The following is a 15,324-nucleotide window of genomic DNA, read 5'->3' on the forward strand; positions in this document are numbered from 1 at the left end:
TCTTGAGTGTCTGAAAATGGTTATGTCCATTTAATGTAAATTATCCTAGGCATGATTAAATTAGGACAATTGCTACGAGAGATCTGAAAAGTCAGCAGGCTGTTTAGTATTTTGTGCCAGTCTATGGAAGTCTTCCCATCTTTTCCCACAATCTCAGAGATCGCTCCTAGAGTATGTGGGACACTTAGCAACAATTGCCTTAGAAATTCCATTACTATGTTGGGACCTTTACATTCTTGTTTCCTTGTGGCATGATTTACATGGGGCCCCGAGTCTTTTCAGCCTTTAGAAATGCCGTAAGTCAAACCTGATTGCTAAATAGAGTCTTACCAGTAGAGCACAAAGAAAGATGCGATGAAAATGTTTCACTCTATGGCCATAATTTCTCCAAGTGGTCTCACCCATTCTGTGGAACTAAGTGATTAAGGAACTGGTAAGTGATTCACGAAAGTGGTCATGGAATTTTTTTTTCCAGAAGAGGATCTGCCCACCAGCCTATTCAGCTAGGACTGCTATCCATGATTGCTGTCTTTGCTCTACCCATTTTAATTTGTTTATCATTGTTGCATGAATTGTTGTAGATTTCAAATAAGCAATGTTTTATTTCTCCTGTGCCCTGAGGTGTTCAGACATCTGTTGTGATTCTCCGGACAATATAATCGTGGTCTTCGAATGAGAACTCATTTTGTTATCTTAAAGCTTGTAGCTTCTGCAAGTTTTCAAAAGCAAATTATGTGGAGCTTTTCTTACATTCAATTTCTTAAGCCAGTTGTTCATGGGGAAAAAAAAGGGCATAAGGGTACTTTGTAAGCTCTAAATCAGGGATTAGGAAAATTTGCTGTGGGTTCTTGTCATCTGAATTTTGGTGGACAAGAAGGAGGACTTGAGAGCATTCTGTATGGCTGCCTGTTGTAATGAATGAATCATCTTGCATCATTTGTCCTCTTTTTTTTTTGTTTGTTTATTTTTGGGACAGAGAGAGACAGAGCATGAACGGGGGAGGGGCAGGGAGAGAGGGAGACACAGAAACAGGCTCCAGGCTCTGAGCCATCAGCCCAGAGCCCGACGCGGGGCTCGAACTCACGGACCGCGAGATCGTGACCTGGCTGAAGTCGGACGCCCAACCGACTGCGCCACCCAGATGCCCCTCATTTGTCCTCTTCTTAACTAACATTGAGGATACTGGGAATCCTTAGCAGATCATCCTGTTTTTACTCATTTTTTGTCTTTGAATGCCAGAGTGCCCAGCATACACTAGGCAGTCAAGAAATGTTCGTTGGATGAATGAATGAGACAGTTAATCAAAGGTTTTGGAAACCTTATTCCTTTTTTAAACTCCCCGTTAGGAATCTCTCATCAGACTAGCAATTAAAAAACCTAGTTTCTGGTTTTGTATAACAGAGCTCAGTACCACAAATGTAAAAGGAAATGTTATGAGATGTATGAAGTGATCCCGGGATGTTTGTTTCTTCTGGAACATAGAAATGTTGTGTTCAAGAAGGGTCTGGAGATGAGCCTATCTTTTAGAGTATTGTTTCTCCAAATTTGGCAGTATATTAGAATAAATAGTCACACGTTGAAAAAATATCAGAGTCGGGGGGAGGGGAGACTAGAGAATCAGTACTTTTAAAAATCCTCCCAGGTGATTCCAGCATATAGCCAAATTTGAGCACAGATTGTCCAAAGCTGTGCGTCTGAAACTCGGATCACCTGGAGATTTTGTGACTATGCAGACTGATCCACTAGGCCTAAGGTGGGGACTGAAATTATGCATTCCCAGTAAGTTCCCTGTTGCATCACTTTGAATAGCTCATTTCTAATGTGTATATTTAAAAAATTACGTGTCAGGCATTAAACAAAGGGACGTAGAACTAGCATTTATTTAGTATATGCCAGGCACCATGCCGGTAACTTTACGTATATTATCTTGCTCAAAGTTAAAAACAATCACGTAAGAACATTATTACCCCTATTTTAGAAACGAAGAAATTAGGGTTTAGCTGACAAATCATTGCCTCAGTTTGGACAGCTGATTCCTGATAGAACATACAGGTTGGCGGTAGTTGTCGGAAACCATCCAATGCTGAGAAGCGTTGGGACATGTCTTTGTAGAAAACTGTTTATTGGATCGCTTGGGGAAAGTGTCAGTGATTTCACACTCTTGCTTCGTGTAGTGTATCCAGGCAGGTAAGGAACGTGGTACTGGGCGAGCTGCCAGATGGGTTGTACTCCCGCCTTAAGATATCGGAGACGTACTGGTGAAGTTAGAGTAGCATGTGAATCAGTGCTAATAGCAAAATAGTAGTGGCGGTGGAGGACGTCCGAATTCAAACGTAAAACACAAGCGCTGTGGTTTTCCACTACTGATACCGAAAGATTACCGATGTTAGAGAAAGAAATTGTGTTTCCTCAAAGCATTTGGCTCTGACTCCTTGATTCTCTCAAGTGTTCTTCGAAGTGAAAATACCCCTTAAGTGAAGAGAGCTCTGTACCTCTGTTTTCTTTTTGTGTTCAGCGATGTTTTTTCTCCCTCTCCTTCCAGGAAGCTGAAAAATGAACTCTTAGAAGCAAAACGTAGAAGTGGGAAGACTCAACAAGAAACCAGCAGAGTCTGTGTCTACTGTCAGAGAAACCTGGGCTTAATATTCGACCGAGGAGACCCGTGCCGGGCCTGCTCACTGAGAGTGTGCAGCGAATGTCGGGTCTCGGGCCTTGACGGCAGCTGGCAATGCACCATCTGTGCCAAAGTCGCGTGAGTTTCTTGTCTTTGTGCGGAATGCCAGATTTGATGACTGAAAGGATTGGAGTGGGGAAAGAAAAACAGAAAAAAGTATTTAAAATTTAGGGATAGAGAGTAGAATACAAATATAGCCCAACACAGGCTCAGCAATGCCTTTGTAGAATTCTGGAGAGGGGGGTGTGTGTGTGTGTGTGCGCGCGCGCATGAGTAAGCATACACTAGCAAAATAGAGAACAGTATTTTTAGTTTTAAAGACTGTAAAACAGTCAAATTTGAAGCCTGGCAGAATGAGGTCTCTTTCTACATTTGAAAACCACGCACAAGCTTTCTTCACTTATAGCCCCACTTGGCTCACATGTCTTCTCAGAAGGCACAGGCAATTCCCCGAAGCCATCCTTAGATGTGTGCGGTGACTGGCAGGAAGAGTATGAAATATCCATCCAGCCTGCTTTCCACGTCACATGCGGGGCAAAGCTTTTTCTGCGTCTCTTGAAATGAGCGTATGGTTTTTATCCTTTCTCTTATTGCTGTGACGTATCACATTGGTTGATTGATTTGTGAATATTGACCCCCTGCCTTGCATCCTAGGAATAAATCCAGGTTGATCATGGTGAATGATCTCTCTGATGTGTTGTTAGATTCAGTTTGCTAGTATTTGTTGAGGATATTTGCATCTATGCTCATCAAAGATATTGGCCTGTAGTTCTCTTTCTTTTTTATTTGTAGTATCTTTATCCTGTTTGGGTATCAGGGTCATGCTGACCTCACAGACTGAATTTGGAACGTTCTTCCCTCTACTATTTTTTTTAGTACTTTGAGAAGAATAGGTATTAGCACTCCTTAAATGTTTGGTAGATTTCAACTCTGAAGCCACCTGGTTTCTTGGGAATTTTTTGAGAACTGATTCAATTACAATTGCTGATAACCTGTTCACATTTTTTTTAAATTTTTTTTTCAATGTTTATTTATTTTTGGGACAGAGAGAGACAGAGCATGAATGGGGGAGGGGCAGAGAGAGAGGGAGACACAGAATCGGAAACAGGCTCCAGGCTCTGAGCCATCAGCCCAGAGCCCGACGCAGGGCTCGAACTCCCAGACTGCGAGATCGTGACCTGGCTGAAGTCGGAGGCTTAACCGACTGCGCCACCCAGGAGCCCCCACATTTTTTTATTTCTTCCTGATTTAGTTTTGGGAAGTTACATGTTTCTGTGAATTTATCCATTTTTCTAAGTTGTCTAGTTGTCCATATAATTTTTTATAATATTCTCTTATAATTCTTGTGTATTTCTGCAGTATTGGTTGTTATTTCTCTTCTTTCATTTCTGTTTGAGTCCTCTCTCTTTTGCCCCCACCCCCACGTTTTAGGCATATATTCATACTTGACATTGTATTATTTCATGATTACCTTGATTGAATTTTATAGATATGCTTAATTTTACTGGTTTTCTGCTTCCTACTTTTCTTACTCCTGCCTATGGTCTTTCTTTTCCACTCATTGAATCTCCTTTAACATTTCTTGCAGGATTGGTTTAGTGGTCATGAATTCCTTTAATTTTTGTTTGGAAAACACTTCTGTTTTGAATGATAGCCCTGCTGGATAGAGTATTCTTTGCTGCAGGTTTTTCTTTCAGTACTTAGGCTATATCATGCCACTCCCTTCTGGCCTGCCAAGTATCTGCTAAAAAAAAAAAAAAAATCAGCTCAGGAAGCCTGGGTGGCTCAGTCGGTTAAGCGTCTGACTTCAGCTCAGGTCATGATCTCACAGTCCGTGAGTTTGAGCCCCATGTCGGGCTCTGTGCTGATAGTTTAGAGCCTGGAGCCTGCTTCGGATTCTATGTCTCCCTCTCTCTCTGCTTCCCCCCCACACACTTGTGCTCTGTCTTTCTCTCAAAAATAAATAAACATTAAAAAAAGAATTTACAAATTTCTTGGAAATTACTTAGAAAGTCCACAGTTTATATGTTTTCTATTCATTTCTTAAGGGTCTCACTGAGATCCTCCACTCTTCTCAAATCCAGTGAGTATCTCTATGATGATTGCTTTAAATTCTCTATCAGGCATATTATTAATTTCCATTTTGTTAAGCTCTCTTTCTGTGATTTTGCCCTGTTCTTTAATTTAGGGCACATCCCTCTGTCTCTTCATTTTGTCTGTCTGTGTCTGTTTCTATGTGTTAGAAAAGTCAGCCATGTCTCCTGCTCTTAAAAGTAGTAGCCTTATGAAGAAGAAGTCCTAGAGTGCCCTGCGATGTAGTGTCCCCTTTTCACCAGAACCTGGTGCTTCAGGGGTGTCTCCTATGTGTTATGTGCACTCTACTGTTGTGGCTGAGCCAATTTGCCTTCAGTACACTTGTCTGCAATGGCTCTCTTTGCCTGTTGTGGGCAGGGTTTGGTCTCTCTGGGGTTAGTGGGCCACTCTGAGGCTGTCTTATGCTTCATTTAAGTCAGACCTGGCATTTGCCAGGTATCCAATGGCACCGAACTGCAGGGCACTCTCCCTGAGTTGTCCCCTGGGAATCTTTTGTTGGTGAGTGGTCCCTGCAGTCAGACCAGATGTCTTCCCCCCAGCCCACTGTTGGGTCTGTAGTGGTGTGTGTGGTTATCTTCCCCTCTTCCTGGGGCAGGGGTCACTTTGGAGTTTCGCCGGCCTCTGTCAGGGCTGCTTTCATACTGCTAGGCTTGTGGCAACACTTTGGATGAGCTCTGGTCAAAGCGTATTGGAGGCGGCAGGTCCACAGAAGAATGCTAGGGCATGGCACACTGTTAGCAAGGTGATTCCCATAAGTGACTGTGTGTCTAGATTGGGGGTGGGGCAAGAGAGGGAAATGGTGCCTGCCAGCAATGTTGTTCTAGGAGAAGTCTCCCAATGATCCCTGCCCCTCCGGCACATGCTCTGAGATTAAGAAACAAGTCTCCGTCCCATATACCTCAGGTGTTTTTCAAACTGCTTCTCTGCTTTATCTCAGTGGAGCTGTTTGTTGTGCTCCTTAAGGATGGGGACTCAGTTTCCTTTCCCCCTCCTGGCTGTCCCAGAGCCACGCCCCCTGATTTTTAAGGTTCCGGGTGTTAAGCCCCGCTGATTGTAAGAACTCAGAAAATAAGGTCCCTCTGGTTTTCAAAGCCAAATGTTACGGGTTTTGTCTTCGCCATGCAGGTGCCTGGTGTGGCGATCTCCTCCTCCATGCCTGCAGTGTCCCTTTCTCCCAGGGACAGTCCTGTGAGTCTGTTTAGCTCTGAACTACATCTGTGCTCTTCCTACCCTCTTCAATGTGTCCTCTTGTCCACATTTAGGTGTGGAAAGTCAGCTCCGCCAGTCTTTGGGTCATTCTCTGGTTAAGTACACTGGTGTGGGTGTTACCTAGTTGTATCCATGGGATGAGGTGAGCTTAGGAATCCATCTTCCTCAGAATTCCCAAATCTGTATTCATTTTCTAAATGAAGTTTAGTCATCTGCAAATCAGGATGCAAAAATAATGTTAGACATCTTAATTTCACATGAAATCAAATCGTTTCCTTTGGCTATTTCTCCTTATGCCTGTTGAGAAAAACTATCAAAAGTTGATCACTTTGCTTTCTCGTCGAAAATAACACGATACATCTGTGAGTCAAGTAAGTAATGCAGCAGTTGCTGTTTTCAACTCTGGACATTTTTTAGAAAGTTTGTCTGAGTGTGTTGTAATAGCTTTCTCCAATTCTGCTCCCCTTAATTTGGCATTTCAGAGTTGGCTATAAAGGCTCTTCCAGGATAGTCAGATACTAAGTCACCAAGGAAATAATAAATTAATGGACAGAATTTTCTCAATTTTAGTTTTGCGTCTACACAACTTTGAGGGACATTTCTCCCTCCCCATTCTTAGTGACCACTAGCAGGCAACAAATGGAATTGAAAAATTAACAAGAAGCAAAGAAAGAGAAATAGGAAAACTTGGATGGAGACTAATGTCCTTGTTTTTTATTGACCCTTATACAAATGGCCTTCTGGGTTTCTTTTATCAGAGTTAACTTACACAAAAGAACACAAGTAACAAGTATACAGCGGAGTTTCTCAATTTCAGCATTACTGATATCCTGGTTGATATAATTTGGAGAGTGACAGTGTCTAACGCACTGCAGGATGTTTAGCAACATCCCTGGCCTCCACCCGCTAGATGCCTGTAGCACCCCGCTTCCACCCTCCAGTGTGACAATGAAAAATTCCTGCAGAAGGTGCTGAATGTCCCCTGAGGAGGAAAATTTGCCCCTGCTTGAGAAGCACTGGTGAACGGCTTAGGGAATTGTAACAATTTCTGTGCCGTTATCTCTAAGGTAAAGAAGTAGAACATTATTAATACTCCAGAAGCCTTTCCCATTCCTCCTCCCAGTCACTGCTCCCTTTTTTATCTCCCAAAAAGAAACACTATCCTGCTAACGTCATAGATGAGCTTTGACTCCTTTATACTTTATGTAAACTTAATGACGTGGTGTGTATTTGTTTGTTGATAACTTTGTTAACATTATACTTGTGAGACTAGTGTATTTTGTCACCTCTATTAGTCATCTATTCGTTTTTACTGTTTGGTAATGTTACAGGTTAGAAGTATACATGAATTAGGGGCGCCTGGGCGGCTCGGTCGGTTAAGCGTCCGACTTTGGTTCAGGTCATGATCTCACGGTTCGTGGATTTGAGCCCCACATTGGGCTCTGTGCTGTCAACACAGAGCCTGCTTGGGATCCTCTGTCCCCCTCTGTCTCTGCCCCTCCCCTGATTGCTTGCATGCTCTCTCTCTCTCTCTAAGGTAAACAAACATTAAAAAGAGAAATATACATAAATTGATAAACTATTCTATCATTAATGAATATTTGGGATGTTTTCAGTTTTCACCTCTTACAAATAATGTTACTATAAATATTCTTGTACATGTCTCTTAGCGCACATGTGTATGCATTTCTGTTGGATATATACATAGGACTAAAATGGCTGTGTCACAGAATACGCATGTGTTCCATTTCAGTAGATGATGCCAGATCAAATTTTAAATTTTCCGGAGTGGTTGTGCCACATTACCTTTTCATTAGCAGTGCACGGACATTGTAATTGTTTACATTTTTACTTTTATAATTTTGTTGACTGTATAGTGGAGTAATTTACATTTTCTTTATTACTAACGAGAATGAGAATATTTTCGTATGTTTATTGACCATTTGAACATCCTTTTTGGTGAAGTGCTAGTTCAAGTCTCTTGCCTATTTTTCTGTTGTCTTTTACTGACTAATTTGAAGAACCTCTTTATATATCCTGCATACAAACCACGTTGGTTATTTCTGTTATAGATACTTTTCTGACTTGCCTTTTTACTCTTTTTTTTTTTAATTTTTTTTTCAACGTTTTTTATTTATTTTTGGGACAGAGAGAGACAGAGCATGAACGGGGGAGGGGCAGGCTCCAGGCTCTGAGCCATCAGCCCAGAGCCCGACGTGGGGCTCGAACCCACAGACCGCGAGATCGTGACCTGGCTGAAGTCAGACGCTTAACCGACTGCGCCACCCAGGCGCCCCGCCTTTTTACTCTTAATGCTGCCATTTAATGAACAGAAATCTCTAATTTTTAGTGGCTCAATTCGTTTATCTCTTCCTGTTTGATTAGTGGGATTTTTTTTCTATATCCTGTTAAAGAAAACTTTCCCTAACTTTCAAATCATAAAAACATTCTCCTATGTGATCTTCTGTATCGTTATAGGTTTAACTTTTACCTTTAGACCTACAATCTGCCTGGAACTGATTTTTGCGTATGCTTATGATTTAGGGATTTATTTTTATATTTGAATATGTATATGCACATGACCCAGGAACATTCATTAAAATGACCATCATTTTTTCACTGTTCTACAGTGTTCCTTTCACAAACCAAGTATTATTTATGACTAATCTATCATTCTGCCAGTGCCGCAGGTTTAGACTTGCAACCCTGTTCTTTTTGTTCAGAATTCCCTGGTTATTATTGACCCCTGGCATTTTCATATAAATTTTAGAATCAGCTTAACAGTTCCCACAAAATAAACCCTATTGGCATTTTTATAGGAATTGTATTATATCCACAGATGCTTTTGGGGGAGTATTGACATCTTTCAGAATTTAGTCTCTCTATACACAAACACTATGTGCCTATTTATTTGCTTTTAATTTCTCTCAATAAAACGTTATAGTCTCTGGGTACAACTTTTACACATTATTAGATTTATTCCAAGTACTTGATTTTTATGTTATTCCAGACAGTATCTTTTTAAAATGTTTATTTTTAAGAGAGAGAGAGAGCAAGCGAGCAAGTGCATGAGCAGGGGAGGAGCAGAGAGAGAGGGGCACAGAGGATCTGAAGTGGGCCCTTAGGCTAACAGCAGTATGCCAAATGTGGGGCTCGAACTCACAAACTGTGAGATCATGATCTCAGCCGAAGTCTGACGCTTGACTGACTGAGCCACCCAAGTACCCCGAATAGTATCTTTTTTAAATTTTATTTTCTAATTGTTGCAATGTGGAAATACAATTGATTTGAATAGTCTGACCTTGTATTTAGCAATCTTTTTAAATTTACTTGTTGTTTATAACAGTTTCTGCGGAGCCTTTCAGATTTTTTTTATATACAATCATGTCATCTGTGAAGAATGACTTTTATTTCTTCCTTTCTAATACTTGTATCTTTTTTGCCATATTGCATATTTGTTTTGAATTTTATTGCTTTCTGCCTTCTTTATTTGTTTCCTTCTTTTTGCTTTCTTTAGATTTAATGTATCTTTCACTAGTGACTTTTTTGCATCATGGATATTTAATTTAGAAATTGTGAATATAATTAATATGTTTAATAAAAGTCACTTTAAAGCATGGCCAGTCTATAAAAGAAGGTTATTTCAGAATAATATCATTCCATTTCCCTACGTGTATTGGATGACTTTTAGGTGAATAAATGTTATAGCCTTGCGTCCCCCGATGGAATCCTCTCTATGACATTTACTCTGGACTGAGATTTGGATCCCAACTCCTTCTCAAGTGACTTTAAAACTGTGATGACTCAAACTTTTCAAGTTTCTATATTCCCTGATATTTGAATGGATATATTCTCATCCTTTAGTACATCTAGGTTCTATATTTTATATCTCGTTCTCCTTTTTTTCCATTTTTTTCAGTAATGATTTTTTTGATTCAGGTGTTTAGATACTTGCTTTCCTAGCCTTTGTTTTTTCTAACATATGCATTTCAGAATATAAATTTTCCTGTTTTCACTGCTTCAGCTGCATCCCACACATTTTTATGTCATTCATTTTAGTACCTTTACTGCATTCTGTTTAATAATTTCCATCATCTTTTTCGATATGAGATCTTTATAATTGTCTTTTTTCTAATTTTATAAAACTTTATCTCTTTTTGATATTGATTTCTAGCTTAATTCAATGCGGTCAGAGGAAAGTCTCTGATTTCAGTCTTTGAAATTTGGCTCAGCAAATGGTCAGTGTTGTTAAATATTTCCTATGCCATTGAAAGAAAAAATTCTGCAGTGTTTATTTGAATATCCTAGATATATCTAATGATGTTTGTTAATTGTGTTGTCCAAATCTCCCATATCCTTACTGATTTTTTCAATCTGTGTATTCTATCCAATATTGAGAGAGGTATATACTTACCTCTCTCAATTAATGATTATGGATTTTCTATCTATCCTTTTAGTTCTTTTTTTTAAGATTTTATTTTTAAGTAATCTCTATACCCACTATGGGGCTCAAACTCACAACCCCAAGATCAAGAGTCACATGTTCTACCAACTGAGCCAGCCAGGTGCCTCTCTATCCTTTTAGTTCTGATAATATTTTATTTATATATGTTAAAGTGATCGTCTTGAGTGCTTAAATATTTTGGATTTTGATATTTTATAGGTGTACATTATGAAAACTTGATCCTGTTGGCAAGTTATGATTTTTTTTCCTTAACGTTTATTTGTTGTTATGGCTGCAGCAGCATTGTGTGTGTGTGTGTGCGTGTGTGTGTGTGTGTGTGTGTGTGTCTTTTAGTGTTTGATTGGTAAATCCTCTTTTATCCTTTTACTTTCAACCCTTCTGTTTCCTTATATTTAAGGTGTCTCTTCTGTAAGTAGCATATAATTGTGCACGTGTGTGTTAAATCCTACCCAACAGTTGTCATTCATTAAGATATTTATTCCATTTGTACTAAAAAAGTTACTCATACATTTTACTTAAAATCTACCACCTATTTACTTGCTCTTTGTCCCATGTATTCCTTTCTTTATTTCAAATTATTGGCCTTCATTTAGGTTGTCTAAGTATTTTTTCTATTTCTCTTTTTTATTATTTATAGATTTTTTTTTATCACTCATCTAGTGATCACTTGAGAGATTACGACATACATTCTTGACTTACTAAAATCTAATATAAATGAGTCCTTTTGGCAGTTCCAAGAAATATCAGAATGTTAAAATCCTTTAACTCCCTGTACTCCCCTTCTAGTGCTATTGTACATGTAGAATATCTGCATATCTATCTATATCTATATATAGACATACACATGTATTTGTACTTACAGAGATACACATATGCACTTTGTCTTAGCCCATTCAGACAGCCGTAACAGAATAACACTGACTGGGCGGCTTATAAACAACACAAATTGATTTCTCACACTTTTGGAGACTGAGAAGTCCAAGATCAAGGTTCTGGCAGATATGTTGTCTGCTGAAGGCCTGCTTCTTGGTTCATAGACAGCTGTCTTCTCATTGTGTCCTCACATTGTGAAAGGGGCAAAGAAAGTCTCTGGGCTCTCTTGATAAGGGCCACAGTCACCTGCCAAGGGCTTTACCCCCAAATACCAGGACATTGGAATTGTGTTTCAACATGAATTACAAGGGGGACACAGACATTCAGACTAACATACTTAATCACATAAGACAGTACTGTTATTTTATAGTTAATATTTACTTAGATTTATTGCACTGTTACCCTTTCCATTGCTCTGTATTTTTATTACTACATTTTGTGCTTCCTTCTGGGATAGTTTTCCTCTTGCCTAAGGGTTACCCTTCAGTGTTTCCTTTAGTGTAGTTCTCCTGGTGATAAATACTCAGTTTTTGTTTTTGTTTTTGTTTTTGTTTTTGTTTTTGTTTTTGTTTTTAGTAATGCTTTACTTTATCCTTAATTTTCAAGCATGTTTTTGCCAGTTACTGAACTCTAGGTTAGAAGTTACTAACTTTCACTTATTTGAAGACCTTATTCCATTGACTTCTGGCTTCCAATGCTTCTGTCAGGAAGTAAGATACCACTATATTGTTGCTTTTTTGAAGGTACTGTTGACCCTTGAACAACGTGGGGTTGGGGGCACTGACGCCCCACATAGTTAAAAATCTATGTATAACTTTTGACTCCCTGAAAACTTAATAGCCTCTCTTGACCAGAAGCCTTACCAGTAACATAAACCATTTATTACCACATATTTCGTATGTTACATGTGTTATATACTATATTTTGACAATAAAGTGAGCTAGAAAATCTTAGGGAAGAGAAAATACATTTACATTACTGTATCAATACTGTAAGCTAAGTTTACATCATCTGTTTACAAGATGAATCATCTGTCAGTACCTACACCAGTATTGTCTTCTTTGATATAAAATACTGTAGATATTATATATATTACATATATATATTAAAGATATATATGATATCTTTGAAAGCAACGTTAGAAGATGGTAAGGAAACTAGTACATTGTTCATTGTATGTTAAATATCACTCACCTTATGCCTAGGTGAGCGTAGGCTGACCACTTCCATACATGTCTTGCACAAAATGTTCCACGCAGTGAATACTTAGGCCATGATGATGATGACACAAAATGTCTCATACGTTTCTTAACAGCACAGTTAATTAGATTTTCACACAGAGACACACACACACACATAACAGATAAGTTGATTATTAACTCTATGAACGTAGAAGTTTATTAACTGTACAGCATGATGATTATTTACTATTCATTAAGTGGAAGTAGATCATCACAGAGGTCTTTGTCCTTGTCGTCTTCACGTTAAGTAGGCTAAGGAGGAAGAGGAAGGGTTGGTCTTGCTGTCTCAGGGGTGGCAGAGGCAGAAGAGGTCGAGGAGGTACAAGAGAAGGCGGGAAAGACAGGCACCCTCAGTGTAACTTTACAGAAATCCATTGTAATTTCTGACTTTTTTGCTTTTTCATTTCTCTAAAAATATTTCTCTATGGTACCAACCCTTCTTTCATGGCTTGCTTTAGTTTGAGTGCCCCTATCATAGAAGGGTCCGTGTTGTGAAAGAAACCAAAGCCATGTTGAGTAACTGAGACTCCTCTGCTCAGTTAGCTAATTTCAATTTGTTTTCTGGCACCACTTCTTCTATGTCTTACTCTTCATCATCTGTTCTTGTTCAGAATTGCTTATCTCCATCAAGTCGTCTTCTGCTAATTCCTCTGATGTGATGTCTGTTAGCTCTTGAACTTCTCTAAGATTCGTACCTTGAAACCCTTTACTCCTCACCTTTTTTGCCATAACCAGAATCTCTTTCATGATTTCCTTGGCTGGCTCTGTATAAACCCCGTGAAGTCACGTAAAACATCTGTGCACAGTTTTCGCCAGCAGAAATTTTTTATTTCAGGCTGATGGCTTTTGTGGATTTTCCTATAACAACAGTGGCGTCTCCAGTGGTGTAATCTTCCCATGCTTTCATGTTTTCTCTATTAGGGTTCTCTTCCATAATGTTGACAATCCATTCCGTAGAGTACCACGTATAATGAGCTTTAAAGATCCTTATGACCCCCTGCTTTAGAGGCTGAATTAGAGATACTGTGTTTGGGCACAAGTAGACTACTTCATTGGTGTTGAACTCATGGTCTTCTGGGTGGTCAGGGGCATTGTCCAAATCAAAAGAACTTTAGAAGGTAGTACTTTACTGTCAAGGTGTTTCCTGACTTTAGGGACGGAATCTTTGAAACCAATTTAAAAGCAGGGTTCTCATTGTTAACACCTTCTTGTTGTACAACCAAAACACTAGCCGCTGATGTTTATCTTTTTTCTTCAAGGTTAGGAGTTTAGCGGCTTTATAGATAAGGGCAGTGCTGATGATAAACCCAACTGCATTTGCACATAAAAGTACAGTTAGCCTATCCCTTCCTGTCTTGGATCCTAGTGTTCGCTTCTCTTCATTACTAACAAATGTCCTTTGTGGTATTTTTCCCCCAGAATAGGTTACTTTCATCTGCATTAAAAACCTATTTGAGCAAATATCCTTTCTCCCCAGTGAGTTTGTAAGTGCTGTCTGGAAACTCATCTGCTGCCTCTAAGTTGGCTAAAGATGCTTCTCCTCTTATCTTGACATTTTTTTTAAGGCAAACCTCTTTCTAAAATTACCAAACCATCCTTGGCTGGCATGAAATTCTCCAGCTTTAGAGTCTACACCTTTCTTTTGCTTTAAGTTGTCATATCAGGATTTCATTTTTTTCCCCCAAATCACGTTAGAGTCTATAGGTTACGCCTTTCTTGTGACAGTCCTGCACCTACATAAAAGCTGCATTTTTTTATACAAGATAGAGAGGTATTTTGCAAAAAGCGCAAGGTTTTCCCGCTTGCTGGTGTAACTGCAGCAATGGCTTCATGAGTTTCTTTTTCTCTTTTTTACAATGGTCCTCACAGTGGATTCATATATCTTGAATGGGCGGGCAACCACAGCCGCAGGCCTCAATCTGTGGTACATATCAAGCAATTCATCTTTTTCTTATAATATCATGACTTTTCTCTACTTCTTGGGAGCACTTCCAGCATCACTAGTGGCACTCTGTATGGGTCCAGTGGTGTCATTTGAGGTTTGAGGTATTGCACTAAATGCGAAAACTATGAGAACCATGAGGGATCACTTTTTACTGTGATACGTGGTTTACTGTAGAGATGAACTATTCATGCAGAGATGATTAATGTCACTTGGCACCTTAAGTAGATACTTGCAACACTTGAGCTCACCGCAAGAGCAACAGGAGGGGGCTACAAAATTACTACAGTAGTAGAGCTTATACTACAGGTAATTTTATGCAATCATGATTTAATACTGCATCGTTACTTTTGTATACATTTTTCTCAACTGCAAATAGCGCCATATATAGTCTCTAAGTCTTTGTGTACATAAATGTTGATAAGGTTTAACTTTTTATGATATATTTGTACATATTTTATGGTAGTAAATGGTAACAGACTAGTGTCCACATATATTTTATGCAATTCATGACATAGATTTTCCTTAATTCTTTAATATTTCTAGGCAGTGCATTTCCTCTGAGTTTTTCAAATTGTCACAAATCTCCAAAAATTTTAACAATATATTGAAAAAACTCCACATATAAGTGAAGCCACACCATTCAAACTTGTATTGTCCATCAAGACAGATGAACAGGGGCACCTGGGTGGCTCAGTCGGTTAAGTGTCCAACTTCGGCCCAGGTCACGATCTTGCAGTTCAAGAGTTCGAGCCCCACCTGCGTCACGCTCTGTGCTGACAGCTCAGAGCCCGGAGCCTGCTTTGGATTCTGTGTCTCCCTCTCT

The 15,324-nt window shown here is 39.3% G+C and overlaps 1 protein-coding gene across 1 annotated transcript in view; it reads left to right on the forward strand.

Moving 5' to 3' along the window:
- The window catches only part of SYTL5 (synaptotagmin like 5), a 109,598-nt gene that overhangs the window by 19,383 nt on the left and 74,891 nt on the right, over positions 1 to 15,324 (forward strand). The window contains exon 2 of the mRNA XM_043570446.1: positions 2,543 to 2,752. Within this exon, the coding sequence (XP_043426381.1) occupies positions 2,543 to 2,752 (210 nt within the window). The remainder of the gene's footprint in view (positions 1 to 2,542; positions 2,753 to 15,324) is intronic.

This window comes from Prionailurus bengalensis, chromosome X, assembly GCF_016509475.1.
Source record: "Prionailurus bengalensis isolate Pbe53 chromosome X, Fcat_Pben_1.1_paternal_pri, whole genome shotgun sequence".
NCBI lineage: Eukaryota > Metazoa > Chordata > Mammalia > Carnivora > Felidae > Prionailurus > Prionailurus bengalensis.